Source organism: Mastomys coucha, unplaced genomic scaffold, assembly GCF_008632895.1.
Source record: "Mastomys coucha isolate ucsf_1 unplaced genomic scaffold, UCSF_Mcou_1 pScaffold9, whole genome shotgun sequence".
Taxonomy (NCBI): domain Eukaryota; kingdom Metazoa; phylum Chordata; class Mammalia; order Rodentia; family Muridae; genus Mastomys; species Mastomys coucha.
In genome coordinates, this window is record NW_022196915.1 from 49,569,005 (window position 1) to 49,584,059 (window position 15,055).

At 40.3% G+C, this 15,055-nt stretch overlaps 1 protein-coding gene and 1 long non-coding RNA gene across 5 annotated transcripts in view; one reads left to right on the forward strand and one right to left on the reverse strand.

Moving 5' to 3' along the window:
* Wdfy2 (WD repeat and FYVE domain containing 2) overlaps positions 1–15,055 on the forward strand; it is a 131,413-nt gene that overhangs the window by 84,887 nt on the left and 31,471 nt on the right. For all 3 annotated transcript variants that reach the window (XM_031362669.1, XM_031362671.1, XM_031362668.1), the window contains exon 4: positions 10,316–10,370. In XM_031362669.1, coding sequence (XP_031218529.1) covers positions 10,316–10,370 — 55 coding nt within the window. The remainder of the gene's footprint in view (positions 1–10,315; positions 10,371–15,055) is intronic.
* Positions 1–15,055, reverse strand: part of LOC116085247 — a 33,429-nt gene that overhangs the window by 5,657 nt on the left and 12,717 nt on the right. Inside the window, exon 2 of one of the 2 annotated variants that reach the window (XR_004116461.1) lies at positions 8,469–8,825. The exons of the other annotated variant lie outside the window; for it this stretch is intronic. This is a non-coding gene — a long non-coding RNA (uncharacterized LOC116085247). Of the gene's footprint in view, positions 1–8,468; positions 8,826–15,055 lie in introns of those variants that run through there. 2 annotated transcript variants of the gene reach the window in all.

Consider the following 15,055-nt stretch of genomic DNA (forward strand, 5'->3'; position numbering starts at 1 on the left):
TTTTTCTCTGCATAGCCCTGGCTGTCCTGTAACTCACTCTGTAGACCAGGCGGGCCTCGAACTCAGAAATCTGCCTGCCTCTGCCTCCCGAGTGCTAGGATTAAAGGCATGGGCCACCACTGCTCAGCCCTCCACTTCTTAAACGAATCTTTGTCTGATGGAATGAAGGGTTCCTGGGTTCAAGATGCATGATAGGCCGTGGCAAAGCTTCTTTTCATCCATCTTTGTAGCTGGTTGGTTGGGTGGTTGGGTGACCCTCAGGCAAGCCAGCAGGGTCAGTCAAGCCTGCACAGACCCAAGGTCAAGCTGTCTCACTGACTGCCAGTGGTTCTCAAACTGAGGCCAAGGAAACCGAAGCTACTCCATGACAATTTCTAAGAGCTTGTCTTCCTGTCTTTGTGTGGATTGAATTGAGAAGCAGCTTGTGGCTCCAACTGCTTCTCTTCATTGAGAAAGCCATTAAAATGGAAAACGTACAAGTCTTGTCACTAAGTTTTGTTTTTAAAAAGTTCCATTTTTATGGACTTGACTAACCTATATTATATTGAGTTAATATTTTATAACTTTATCAGTTTTTATTTCTAGTGTGATAAATATCAATTCATACAACTTACATAAACGATGTCCTTCAAGAGTCCTGAGGAGTTTTGAGAAGCATGCAAGTTCCAGGACACTTGTTAAAATCCAGAGATAAGGAGTAAGGCGCATTAGACTTTAGCAGCTTGCAGACCTTGCAGCAAGCCCGTCCACTTTTCTGAGTTCCAATTCAAAAGGTATAACTTCCCTTAGTTCCATCTTCAATGGATGCCTGGCAAAAACCTACACAAGTTTTTCCTAGCATCCTGGGCTTCCTCTCTCTTTTTCCTAAGACCCTCCCTTTCTAACACCTGCTTGCTAACTCAAAAGGCATGGCTTTATTTTTTTCTGTCTCTCTCTTCCCAGCAGGTGTTGGGGTTTTCAACTTACTTGGTCTGTTGATTTTTCTCTCAAGCTTTAATAAAAAGATTCTCAAGTTTGAGGGAAAAACAATGGTAAAAGGTACAATGGTAAATCAAACAATGGTAAAAGGTAATTTTGAGCATTATTATTCTAGGATTTGAAGTTTTACTGATGGACTTCTTTTTTTTGTTTGTTTTGTTTTTTGAGTCAGGGTTTCTCTGTGTAACCCTGGCTGTCCTGGAACTCACTCTGTAGACCAGGCTGGCCTCAAACTTAGAAATCCGCCTGCCTCTGCCTCCCAAGTGCTGGGACTAAAGGTGTGTGCCACCACCGCCCTGCACTGATGGACTTCTTGAGTACTCCTCTGATGTACAGCAAAGTAGAGATGAAGGTGTAGAGGTTTTGCCTGTGCCCCTGGCCTCCCGTGCATCCCGCCCCCGTATGAACACTCTTAGCAGAATGGTATCTCTATGGTTAGTGATGAACTCGTGGATGCATCGTCCACTGTCCATGGTTCAGGGTTCATTCTTGGTACTCTGCATTCTGTGGGTATGGACAAGTGTCAATGGCAGGTAGCTATCAGTGTATCATACAGAGTAATGACATTGCTCTGCAAGTCCTCTGTGCTCTGTGATGACCTCGTGGATGCTTCTGTGATGAGAGAATGGAAGCTGAGTTGTTTTGCATTTATTGGATTTTCTCACTGAGAACAGCAGACATCCCAAGGGAGATGCTGAGTATGAAACAGGTTGGCCAGCACATCCTCCTTCTGAGGCCTCTGGTCACAGCCTCTGACTCTAAATGGAAGATCCTTTCTCATGCCTGCAATTCCTTGCAACCCAAAGACCATGCATAAAACCTAGAATAACTTACATATGCAGATTGTTAGGAATAGTATAGTTAGTGTGGTTCACAACTTAAATTTGATTCAGAAAACCCTGAAAACAGAGGCAAAAAGTCGACACTGCAAATTCAGGAGGTATATGATAAAGATGAAGGTACTTTTAAATGTAGTAACACTTTCACAGTACTGATTTTATGTGAAACTCATATGTAGGGGATCCTTGGATTATTAAAATTAGAACTACTACATGATCCAGCAATCCTACTTAGGGATGCCTGTCTAGTGGAATTGAGAGCAAGCAGTATTTGCAGTATTCACAGTAGCCAGAAATAGGCTTTTTGTCTGTCAAAAGATGAATAAAGAAAATGTGGTGTGTGCATATGATGTTGAATATTATGCATCCAATCCTGGTCCATGAGATGAATATCTGTAAACCTAAAGGACAGTATGCTCAGTAAAATGAGCACAAATCTAGAATTACAGAGCAAAACAGCACTGCTAAGTTCACTTGCATGGGGATGAAGAGATGGTTCAGTGTTTAAGATCACTGATTGTGGTCCTGAGGTCCTGGAGTTCAATTCCCAGCAACCACATGGTGGCTCACAACCATCTGTAATGAGATCTGATGCCCTCTTCTGGTGTATCTGAAGACAGCTACAGTGTACTCATATAAATAAAATAAATCTTTAAAAAAAAAAAAAGTTCACTTGCATGAGGTGTTCCAGGAAGTCATAATCACAGAGAGAAGGAAGGTCGGTCCAGAAGACCTGGGTGAGCACATACTATCTTTTGTTCTCAGCTCTCTCTGTGTATATTATTCTTCCTTGTAATGAATCCCAGGGATTCAACATCTCTGTTTGATTTATACCTCGAAATCTTGAATTTGAGATCCTTTTAGAACAATAAGTACAGTATGCAAGCATTTTCTCCCAGCCTGGTAGAGGGGTACTCTACTCTCAGTGGTACTAATCTTTGGCTAACAAACTCTCAAAGCCACCCATATGTTTCATTAAACTCAACAATAATACAGTAAATTGATTGATTAAGTAGTTGAAGGGTTCTTTTTTCCTACTGTTAAATTTAATGCTAAGTTTAAGCCAAAATCTAAATAAAAACTGAATATTTAATGTAAGGGAGATAGAGGGATGGTTGCCAAGAGCTGGGGAAAGGAATTAGAGGCATTTGAGATGGAATGTTATATATATATTCACACATGTGCTCACATGTGTGTATGCAGTCACTGTCAGTTAAAATCAAGACATTAAGTGAACGATGTTCTGGACAGTTCTGAAAACAGGCTCATTTACTATGAAATGAGAAATTTACTGATATTGCCATCCTAACCAGACTTTATCTGTAAACTACCTAATGGAAATGTTTGTAGAATGGTGAACCTCTAGTTCCTCTGTGGCCATCAAACTTGTGTGTGTGTATTCAGTAGGTGGTTTAATGGGAAGAAAAACGTTTCTGGAAACAGCTGTTGACTCACTTAGACACCTGGCAGAGAAAGGACCCCTACAGAAGGAGAGCCTTCCTGCTTTTGAAGAAGAGTTACAATGTTATTTGCACATTACAGAATTGGGTCAGCTTCTTTTAAGAATGAGAGTTTACTACCTAAATCTCATTATTACCTAAGGAAATGTATTAGAAACAATAGAACTTAAATCATTTGCTTTTTTAAATTAAAATTGTGGTTTTGTATTACAAACATTATTTCATTTTTGTATTTCTTTTATTTTTTGAGATTATAACATAATCACATTGTTTCTGCCTCCCTTTTCTCTCCCCATACCATCCTCAGTCTCTTTCAAATCCATGGCCTCACTTTTCATTAATGATTGTTCCATAGTTGTGAGTATACGACTTATATGTCACCTGCTTGGTTTGTTTGTTAGTTGTATGTATGTTTTCAGGACTGACCATTTGGTATTGGATAACCATTAGTGTGCTTTTCTCTGAGGGAGACTTCTTTCTCCTACTCCCAACATTCTTTAGTTGCCTCTAGTTCTTTATGTAGGGCCGAGACTTTGTGGGTTTTCCCTAGTCTACATTAACATGTCTGTTGTTGGTGTCATTTGGTTCATGTTTAGGCAGTCATGTTGGTGTCATTTGGCTCATGTTTAGGTAGTCGTGTTGGTGAGACTTTATGGGTGCAGCTTCTGACATTCCTAGAGAACAAAATCTTAGATCAAACTCTCTCTTCCTCTGGTTTTTACAATCGTTGCACCCTATCTTTTACAATGAACCCTAAGCTATAGGTGTAGGAGATATTTTATGTATATGTTATATATACATAAATATATATGATATACACAGTATATAATATATATACATATATTCATATAAATGTTTATATATTATATATTATAATATATATGTAATAAATATCCATTGGGACTGTGCTTTATAATTCTGCATTTTGATTGTTTGTGGTATTCTATAGTGGTCTCTGTTGCAGTTTCTTTGATGTGGTATTGAGGATTACACTTACCTATAGATATAAGAATAAATAATTTAGGCTATAATTAGGGATTTTGCTGGTCTAGCAAGATGCCAGTTCTAGATTCTCCTCTGAAATCCATGACTTCACTAGCCTTGAATACTTGACTAGGTTCCCAGTACCAGGTGGAGCTCCTTGTTGTTGAGGGGATCTTAGATCCAACTAGAAAGCTGTTGGTTACTGTCCGATCATGTGAGCTACTACTGCACCCCGAGGGTTATCATGCATGCTGGTCATGTGGTTCATAGTGTGCTAAATAACACTGTTGGTTGTTTTGCTCCTTTGGAGCTTGCATGGTACTCATATCTACTGCCCCAGCCTAACTTGGCCATCCCTGCCTATACCAGGCTTCCAGGCTTTTGACAGGACCTGCTCCTGTCCCCCCTGGCCCCCCAGTGCCCGAACCTATAGGCTCATCCCATACCACATTCAATATCTCCCCCGAGCTTGACCTGCCTCTGACTCCAGGCTTCAACCAAGTCACACATACTGCCTACCAACCAAGTCTCCTCTATCTACCTGACTTCATTCCTCCTAAGCAGTTTTTGTCTTCTAGGCCTAACCTGCCCATACATCCTCTCCTATGCCCCAACCTATTCTTTCCATATCAGACCTAGAACTAATAAAAGAAGCCAACATACCCAGGTCTCGTTGCAAAAACATAAACAGTATGAAAGATCAAGCCAGGTGTACTTCACCTCCAAAACCCAGTTCTGAAGAAATGCTTGCTAACGAGAATTACCCAGATGAACCTAGGACATAGAATTTAAAAGAACCATCATAAACTTGAGCAAAAAGTTCAAGGTATTTAAAGAAGACACAAACAGCTTGATGAAATTAAGTAAAAAGAACTTGAGAATAAACGTCAGAGTGATTCCCAAGAAAACAGACATAGGCTGATGGAAGTGACAGAGACAACCCAAGCCTGGAGAATGGAAGCAACAATGAGGTAGAAAACTGAAGAGGACTCAGGCTGAAACAAGGTGGAGCCGAAATCCCAGGTGCTTAGCTAGAAACGTAAAGGAAACCGCTCAGTTGAACAAATCGGTCAGAAGGTCTCGAAGAAAAAGTAGAGATCCAGAGGAAATAAGCAAGGAACATGGGAAACAGAAGTAGAAACCCAGGGAGGGACAGTGTGGGATCCCATGGAGCAAACCAAACTTCGAGTCAGAGTCAGAGGTGAGGGAGAAGTCTCGAGCCCCTCCTCCTTCAGGACTAGCTTTGTGTGGCACATACTGCTTTGACCCTGGTAACTTCTTTGTGACCTTTGGCTAGGTAACAAAGCACATGCCATCATTTCTCCCTATTCTTTATAAGGTGTGACTGTGGTGATTGCTTTGTTTATTTTTCTAGGAAGAAAGCTTTTATAGGGAATATAACTGTAGTTTTGTTTTCTTGATGAAAGTAGACTTATCACGCATTCAGTCAGTATAAATCTTTGATACACCACATATTCGACAAACAATTGGTAGCTAATAATCTAATTTTAGATTCTATTTTTATCTATGAAGTAGTGTTAAAGATTTTTAAGAAGTAAGAGGGATTATTGGCAGGCTTTCAAATAAAGCAAGTAAGTTAAAATGTGAATTTAAAATGTTTTATTAGTGTGTGTGATGGATGTTGAGGGAGGGGCACACACTTGCCGAGGACTATTTTGTGGAGCAGATCTTCTTTTTATTTTCTGTGGATTTTGTGGCTCACACTGCACTTCTCAGGCTTGTCTGGCAGGGGCTATAGATACTGAGCCATCTTGCTGCCCAGTAGACGTTTTAATGTGTAAGGTGCTGTGGCTTCCGTCACCAGGGTTCTGTGGATCTGTGCATTGATCCTTACGTGAGGTAGGGGACAGTGCTAAGAAGTGTGTAATATTCCTGACTGGCCAGAGTAAAGACAGAATGACTCAAGACAACACCAGGAATGTGTGCTGAGTAGGGTCCTAAGCATGACTAGAAAACAAAATGGTATGTTTTATTCTGGTGAAAAACACATTAGACTGCCTAGCCGCATCTTCCTTAGGCTGACAAAACTCAATAATAAATTGGATTAGTTGAGGCAGCTCTATTGCCAAACAAAAGCCATGGTGTCTATTTGACGGATATATTTCAAATGCAAATAAAAGGCAGTTAACAGTTCTTGGGATGAGTTCAAGAGGGTTATGGTTGGCATGTGTCTAGACAAGCGCGAACGGTTAGTACTTTTAAAATGACAGGACATGTTAGCAACTTAAAAAAACCACTCTTGCTCTATGAAAGTGGTCTCACCATCTGATTGGCTACTTACTTTTGCTAGGCTTGCTTTTCAGAGAAAGTGAAGGAGCCGAAGAAGAATGGAATGTTTACAGATGTTCAGGGCTGCTCAGCTAGTTAAAGAGATTAAATATAAAGGTGGGAGACATTTCAATTGAAACATTTTCTAGAAACATAAACTTTTAGACGTAAATGTAAATTCTAGTGCAGAGGCTGAGGATATGGCCCAGTTGGTAGAACGCTCTCATCTAACATGCATGGGGGCCTGGGCATTTAATACACTGGGCACAGGGGTGCAAGCCTGCAGTCCCGCACTTGAGAGGTGGAGGCCAAGGTTCAGACCATCCGTGAAATTTTCAGTTCCACAAAAGACTGATGGATATAATACAAAGGCAGAATATTTGGACAGAGAAATATTGGCAGTTTTTACTTTTTAAACAGTAAGTTTTAAGTCTAGTAGTCAAAACCTTTCTACACTTCAGTAAGAAAATTGCAGAATACAAAATGGCCTGGGTGACACTATATGCATTGCCTCAGGTGTTGCTGTTTCCCACATGCCCTGGGTTATTGTTTCACTCTTAAGCCAAAGCCCAGAGTCCTGGGCTCCTCTGCCACTTTCTTGCTTACAGAAACACTGCACTGTTAGTCCTAAGATGTGACATTGCCAGGCTGCAGGTAGGGGCTAGGCTAAGCTATGTCCCAGAGGGCGGGAGAAGCTACGGTGGATAGTGTCCCGATCCAGAGGGAGATGGAGAATGCTGCGACTTATTCCCCTCCCCTTCCTTCTCTCCTGTGTTCTTTCTATGGCCGTCCTTACTTCTGTCTGTCCAGCCACTTCCCGTGTGCTGGAGAACTGACTTCTCTGTGAGACTCCGGGCAGCTTGGTGGGGATGTGCCAAGCTTTGTTCTGTTTCCCTCTCTTGGTCCTTAGCTGGGCTCAGGAGGCTTCACCAACAGCTCTAGCTTTCATTTAAAGGCGTTACCTCAGAGTTTTTGGGTGAGGAGAACACCAGTTTAAAGCAAAATCTAAACAAAAATGTGTACAAAAAACCCAAAAGTGCCAAGTAGTATACATGAAAAAAGAAAAGACTCCGGTGTATAAATAGTAGTGAACATCAAAGCACACCGGGATGCCATTTGCTTGCGTGTTAGTTTGGCAAGAGTGAAAAGAGGAACTCCCCTGTTGATAGGATTGAGTAAATCCCTGACATGTGAATGTAGAGACTGAGTGAGTGGCTTGTGCTTCATGGAGTGTTCTGGCAGAGTTCAGTGTTGGAGACAGCAATCTTCTATATGAGCCAGCCATATGAGTATATGTGCTCTTGTATAATAGTGAATCTGAAGACAAATAAAGTAACCATTTTCACAGTCTGTTTTATTATAGATATTATCATTAAACTATATAATATCCTATATACCATATAACTATATATATATCATAAAACTATATAAACTATATAACAGTATTATGGGCTGGAGAGATAGCTCAGTGGTTAAGAGCACTGATTGTTCTTCCAGAGGTCCCGAGTTTAATTCCCAGTAACCACATGGTGGCTCACAACCATCTGTAATGGGATCTGATGCCCTGTTCTGCTATGTCTGAAGAGAGTGACTCTCTTTACTCACATACATTAAATAAATAAATCTTAAAAAAAACTATTATAGATGTAATTTCAATTATATGTATATCAAAGAAGTGCTATCACCAAGGTACTTTTAAATATTTATTATTAGCATACTAAGAATAGCATGTGAGTTACATGATTAAAAAATACATATATACATCAATAAAAAGTGATATCTCCCCCAAATTTTCCTTGCCTGTATATATTTATTGTCAAAGGAATAAAATATTTTTAAAAATTAGTTTATTAGTATATGAACTGGTAGTTTTTATTTTGTACACATATCTTAAATCCTACATGAAAAGCTGCATCAATTTTTTTTTATTGTGTACCTTTCCATTTTCCAAGAGGAAGCAATGTCTTCTTGCCTAGGCCGGTGAACCATTTCAGCATATGTCACAAATGAAACAGACTTGTCTGCTTAGCAGGTGTGTTTCCAGCAGATAGGTTTTCTCTGTCTGCATCAGAGGCTCTGGAGAGACGAGGCTTGTGTGAGACTTTCCCAGTCAGGCATCACAGACACTGTCAATTCCTCTGGAGGAAGCTGTATGGACATTTTCAACTCTGTCTGTTACATTTTGTGTTGAACTCTTCAGAACTGAGGAGATACATTGCCACTCCTTGAAGGATTCATGATGTAAGTTTAAACTGGCAAGTTCAGGAATGATTTTCTAAAGGAAAACATTTTGCAGAAAATTCCTTTGTAGGTAAGCGTCTTACCAGGACTATGACAGAAAAACAGAACCAGAGAAACTAGTGTGCCCTGGCATGCTGTCCTAGTTTACCTTTGTGGTGTCTGTCACAAAAAGCATACAGTGTTTTCACCTAAAAACATTACATAATCTCTATGAACTCAGTAAGCATCTAACAGCAAGGAAGGGATTTCCATGTCTGTCCTCCCACCCGGCTTTGTAAGGAAGTCATCAGAGAAAAATTCTGGATGTTTCCAACTGTTGTGAAAAGCTTTATTGTTCTATTGGAAGCCTGAATAACACTGCTTTATAATTCACCTTTTAAGGATTTGTGGGTGTTTGCATTTGAGAAGGTTAAGGAACTCAGTTGCCTGCCAAGCCTTGTAAAAACCTGGTTGGTGTCACTTGGGCATGGCCAACTGCTCAGGTGCTTAGGTGAGACCCTTTGATGTGCCCCACTCCCCAGGTATGCTGTAGAAACTCCCATCTGCATTCAGTGCACTGGTTGTCCAGGCTCATCAGGTTGTCTCATCAGCTTAGGAGGTGGCTTCACACAACTCACAAACATGTGTTGAAGACTCTGTGCTATGCTCTGGAGATACAGGAGCAGCCCTGGGAGCTCATTGTAAGGGACAGTGAATTGCTGATGTTAACAGCAGACTCCAGATAGCTAACCTTATTTCTCAATAGAGAATGGCTGCCCATTTGCTCACTGATAAATTAGTCTTTCGAATGTTCACTGTGGCTGGTGCCAGTAAGATTTTTGAATCGTTAAGATTGACATTGACCAGAATCCAAACTCGGAATATCATCTAATACGATTCTTCTTATATAAGCAGAGCCAACTTGAGAGGTTTTGTTTTGTTTTGTTTTGTTTTGTTTTTGTTTTTGTTTTTCAAGACAGGGTTTCTCTATGTAGCCCTGGCTATCCTGGAACTCACTCTGTCGACCAGGCTGGCCTCGAATTTAGAAATCCGCCTGCCTCTGCCTCCCAAGTGCTGGGATTAAAGGCATGCACCACCACTGCCCGTTTTAACTTGAGAGTTTTGAGGTAAAATTTCTGAACTTTTGTTGGATCAGAGTTTGGGTTACTCTTGGGAGAGGGACACACATGCCAAGTTGATTGACAAACTACTAATGTTATCTGTGATTCTGTTATGCGGTCTGTTTACAAAAGCATAATTGTTCATTAAAAACTTTGCTTTTGCTTGGTGCCTGGAAGATGACCATGGTTAAGAGCACTGTCTGCTCTTCCAGAGGACAAGGGTTCAATTCCCAGCACTCACAAGATAACGACCAACCATCTTCAACTCTAGTTCCAGAGGACTTGACTCCCTCTACTGGCCTCCGTGAGCCCTGCATGTATGTCATACACAGATACATGCAGGCAAAGCCATCTATACACATAAATAAAAATCTCAAGAAAAAGAATTTTTTGCTTAATGTTTTTTTTTTCTCTTGTCTTGTAGGAGTTTATTTTGTCTGAAGACTATAACAAGATGACACCTGTGAAAAACTATCAAGGTAGGTGTCACAGGAGAGTCGTCAGCCTGCTTTAAAACTGTCTCTTAATAATGTCCATCCTCACCAAGAACACTTAAGTTACATGGGGGAACAAAAAGAGAAACCCTGGGAGGCCAGCATTATCCCAGTTTGTGAACTAAGTCATTGAGCCAGAAGAATCCCAGTTCTACCGAGGTCAAATACCAAACCAGACTAGGGCAGGGTGACTCCAAGTCCATCATGCTTTCTGGCAGTGGTACAGCAGGCTCGGGAAAAGTGGAGTTTTCAGCCTCAGGTTGTTCAGATGAGCCTCATTTCAGGTTTGGTGAAATGCTTTGACGTGTGGGGTGGGGGTGGGGACCACAGTTTCTATGGTATCTTTAACAATGGCTTTTTGGCTAAATTCACTCTGTCGGTCAGTAGTGTCTGGGGGGGACCTTTATCCAGACCACCAGTATCCTGGAATCAGGGCACTGGGTCCTTAAGGCTCAAATGTCATTGTATCCAGAGATCTTGAGCTAGTTCATTCTTTATGGCCTCCCAGCATCTCCTCCATGACCTCCAAAGACACTCTGCTAGCATGGGTTTGGAAGGGTCCAGGCATTGCTTTCATTAAGATTTGAAGCTAAATCTATTTCCCTGTGGTTTTATTCCTATGCATCACTAATCAAATATTTATCGAGTACCTAAAGTGTTCCATTAGCTCAGGAGTGTAATAATGAACATGAATATATAGTGTCTATCTATAAGAGGCTTATGTGAGAGATTTTGGAATGTGCCTTTCCAGTTTTTGCTTAGCTTGTTGGAACCACAAACGCTTGAGTTTCACCTCTCTTCAGCCTCTTACATAGCTATGGAAGGGCCTATTCTGTTCCTTTTCCTTTGTTCATCTTCGTTCACTTCTCTATATAACCATCTTATGTTTTAACTGTTTTTTTTTTTAAATAAGCTGTTGTTCCCTAAAAACATGTTTGACTGTCTTACTCAGATTTGAGGTCTCATACTGTACCATTAGGACCATTTTCAAATACAACTTGGTGTGTCATAACTTTTTGCATGGTTCCTAATGATCATTCTCTTCCCCTCATAAGGGTGAGCTAAACTTAGAACATGGTAAGTGATGGAGATCACTTTCAAGACTGGGGCATGCATGGCACTCACCTTCCTGCTCCCTAGTGTGCATGTCTGATGTCTATTCTGTGGAGAAGCCTCCCATCAGCAGTCAGTGAGGGATTAGTACTCCCTGCTCAGCAGCCCATGGAGAACTGAACCCAGCCAGAAGTAATGTGAGATTGATTAGAAACCAGCTCACCCTCAACTTAACCAGTTAAGCTTTCAGATGATACCCCCCACACACACACACAGTGATTTCCTCCTAGGAAAAACCTTATGGCTGGAGTATTTTTTTTTAAGATTTATTTATTTATTATATGTAAGTACACTGTAGCTGTCTTCAGACATTGCAGAAGAGGGCGTCTGATCTCATTAAGGATAGTTGTGAGCCACCATGTGGTTGCTAGGATTTGAACTCAGGACCTTCGGAAGAGCAGTCTTAACCACTGAGCCATCTCTCCAGCCCCTAGCTGAAGCATTATTGGCCCATAGAAACTGAGAGATAATAGGATGCTTTAAGACATCAACTTTGGGATAATTTGTTACACAGCAGTAGATGACTAGTGCATGCATGTAATCTGCTGCATAGACTCTACTTCTCTCCTCTCCTGGGCACTATTGTAATAACATAGAGGTGAGTTCTGGCAGCCGTTTCACACTGTGGCTCATGTGGGGCAAGTACAACTGCAGCATCCTCACAGGAGATTTTAAGCATCCTGGGTTTTGGAATGTCTACTTTTCTTTTTATACTAAATCTTGAACTTGCCAATATTTTACTTATTTCATTTTACTTAGCCTGTCTGCTTAACTTATCAAGATATATTAGAATTTTAGTTGTTATTACATATATTAACTCCCTTTAGCTTTGTATTTTCTTTCTTGCACCTTTGTTAAAGCTACTGATGATCCTGCCAGGTGCATATCTGAAAAGCCTATTGCTAGGATCTGTTGTTCATATGTTTTCTAGCATAGTTCACATGCTTTCTGTCTCATAATTACAAAAACTTAATAGCCAGACTCTTGTGGATGCTTTTTTCACAGACTCCTAGAGCTGATGGTAAAATAGTATATTTTTGTTGTTTCCTTTAATCCAGTGTTAAGCTTATGAGAAAAAACAGAGTTTCCCACTTGCCAGAGCAAAGAGAAAACCAAATCCCAGAGGCGTGGTTATGACGTGCACTGACTTTGCAGCTGCCCTGGGGAGAGAGAGCCAGGAGTGACTAGTTGCCTGTGTGTGACCATGCCCTTAGCAGCAAGAGGTACAGCCTGGAGCCTGAGGAAGATGAAAAACAAACTGAGATTTCTGTAGAAAGTCCACAAAGGATTATATCCTCATGAAAATGAAGGGATGGAAATCCTCTACTCCAGGAGACAACAGGAGAATTTATTCTGATCTCAACTCTGTAGATAAGAAAAATCTCCTCAAAACCCATCTGAAAATTCTTGCATATGAAATACAAAAACAACCACATAGGACTGGAAGCTCTATGTTTTAAAAAATGATTATTAAAAATAGTTATTGATCAGTGATATTCCCAAGCACCACCAGAAATAAATACAGACCTCCTTAAGACAAATTGTATACATGTCCCTTGAACAAAACAAGAACAGTTGGTATAAGGCTGTAGGTCAGTGGCAGAGCCTTGGAACCGAGCTCCTGACGGAACAGTCAAGCAAAAAGGACCGCACAGGATTAACTTATACTTTTACTTTTAAAAAGTATTACAAAAGCAGACAAAGGCATCACAAATAAATATTAGCAGAAATCAACAAACAAAAGAATTAGAATGTCAACATGATCAGTAACCAGAAAGAGATTATAACATCATATTTTAAATTTTTAAAGAAAATGAAGGCTGAGTGTAGTTGTTCATGCTTTCTCCCTTAGTCCAGGTTGTGTCCTATAAATAATGATACTTTTGTTTTTATTCGTATTCAGTTTTGCTTTAAATTTGATGATGGATAGACTCTTGGGAAATCCTAAAACCTTTAGAAGGTTAAATAATACAATTCTAAATAATCCATGGGTTAAAGAAGAAATCACAAAGCATTCTGAACTGAATAAAAAGGAAAATAGATAACAGTATTTATAAAATATTACCACAGAAGCACCTAAGGGAAGAGTGACAGCTCAAACATTGACATAAAAGAAGCTAGTTTTCAAATTAGTGACCTTGACTTATGCCATATGCATACACACAAAGAGAAAGAAGGAACTTATCAGTGTCAGGAAAGAATGAACTAACACTCTTATAGAAGCTCTCACTATGTGCACAGGGTGGCAATGAATTCCTTGGATACTATGAACTGACATTGTCCAGAAGCTTCGTGTGTGATACTGTGTTAATGTGTAGGTAAATAGAACAGATGAAGTCAACAGATCTTTGAAAGTCACAAACTGCAGATCACTCAAGAAGAAATAGATGATTCTTAAGCTCTATATGTATAAAAAGAAGTTAACCTTTTAGTTTAAAACCTTCCCCTAAAGAAAACTTACTCTCTAGAGGTATAAAACTGAGAGAGGGAAGATGATAGATAGATAGATAGATAGATAGATAGATAGATAGATAGATAGATAGATAGATAGATAGATAGACAGGCTGATTTGTTAGAATGGCTTCCAGACTGTGGGTTAGCTTGTCCAAGAAGAGCTATCTACCAGTGACCAAGGAAGGGTCCAGGACTCCAGTAGTTGTTCAGCCCATGATGTTGGACGTCTGCACTGGTCTTCAGTGTACAGTGGAATCAGCTCTAATGGCAGTAAGGAATGGATTTCCTAGCAAGAGGGTGAGTAAGCAGGCAAAGAGAGCACGCTTCCTTCTTCTATTCCTGTTACATTCTTAGACCTAGAGATCATCCTAGATGGTTTTACTGGTTATATTTTATGAACATTAAAGTAAGAAAATATGCAAAACTATAGGAATTTTTTGGAAATTGAGAAATAAAAGACTTCCCAGCCCCTTGTTAGGAAATCAGTATTTCCTGACACTAATGCTATACAAAATTAATATGAAAAAGCTAGGATGTCGTTATCCATACAGACAGATTCCATAAATGTAAATTTCACCACATCCAGCAATATATACAAAAGAATACATTATGGTCAGATGAGGTTTGTTGTAGTATTTGATTCACAGTAAAAAGAACTAAATTGCAGCCAGGCACAGTGATGGACACCTTTAATCCCAGCATTCAGGAGGTAGAAGGATCTTTCCAAGTTTTAGGCCAGCCTAATAATAGAAAGTTCCAGGACAACCAGGACTACACAGAGAGACTCTGCCTCAACAAATAAATACACAGGATGGGGAAAGTCAACACAGAAAGGGCATTTTGTGAAATCATGGTCATAACTCAGAAATCTGGGAGAGAGAAAAGCATGGCACCAGCATGTCGAGGAACTGTCTGCAAACCCAGCTCTGGTGGCAAACGTGTTCCCCTGCTAACACTCAGATGTCCCTCTTCCCGCTTCCTATTCAGGAAGCCAGCCGGCAAGCCCAGGTTTCCTTACAAGTTTCTGAAGCTTAGTGATAAGTTTGGAATACAGGAAGAACAACCCACATTCCACAAGGAACTCAAGAAGAAGGAAGACCAAA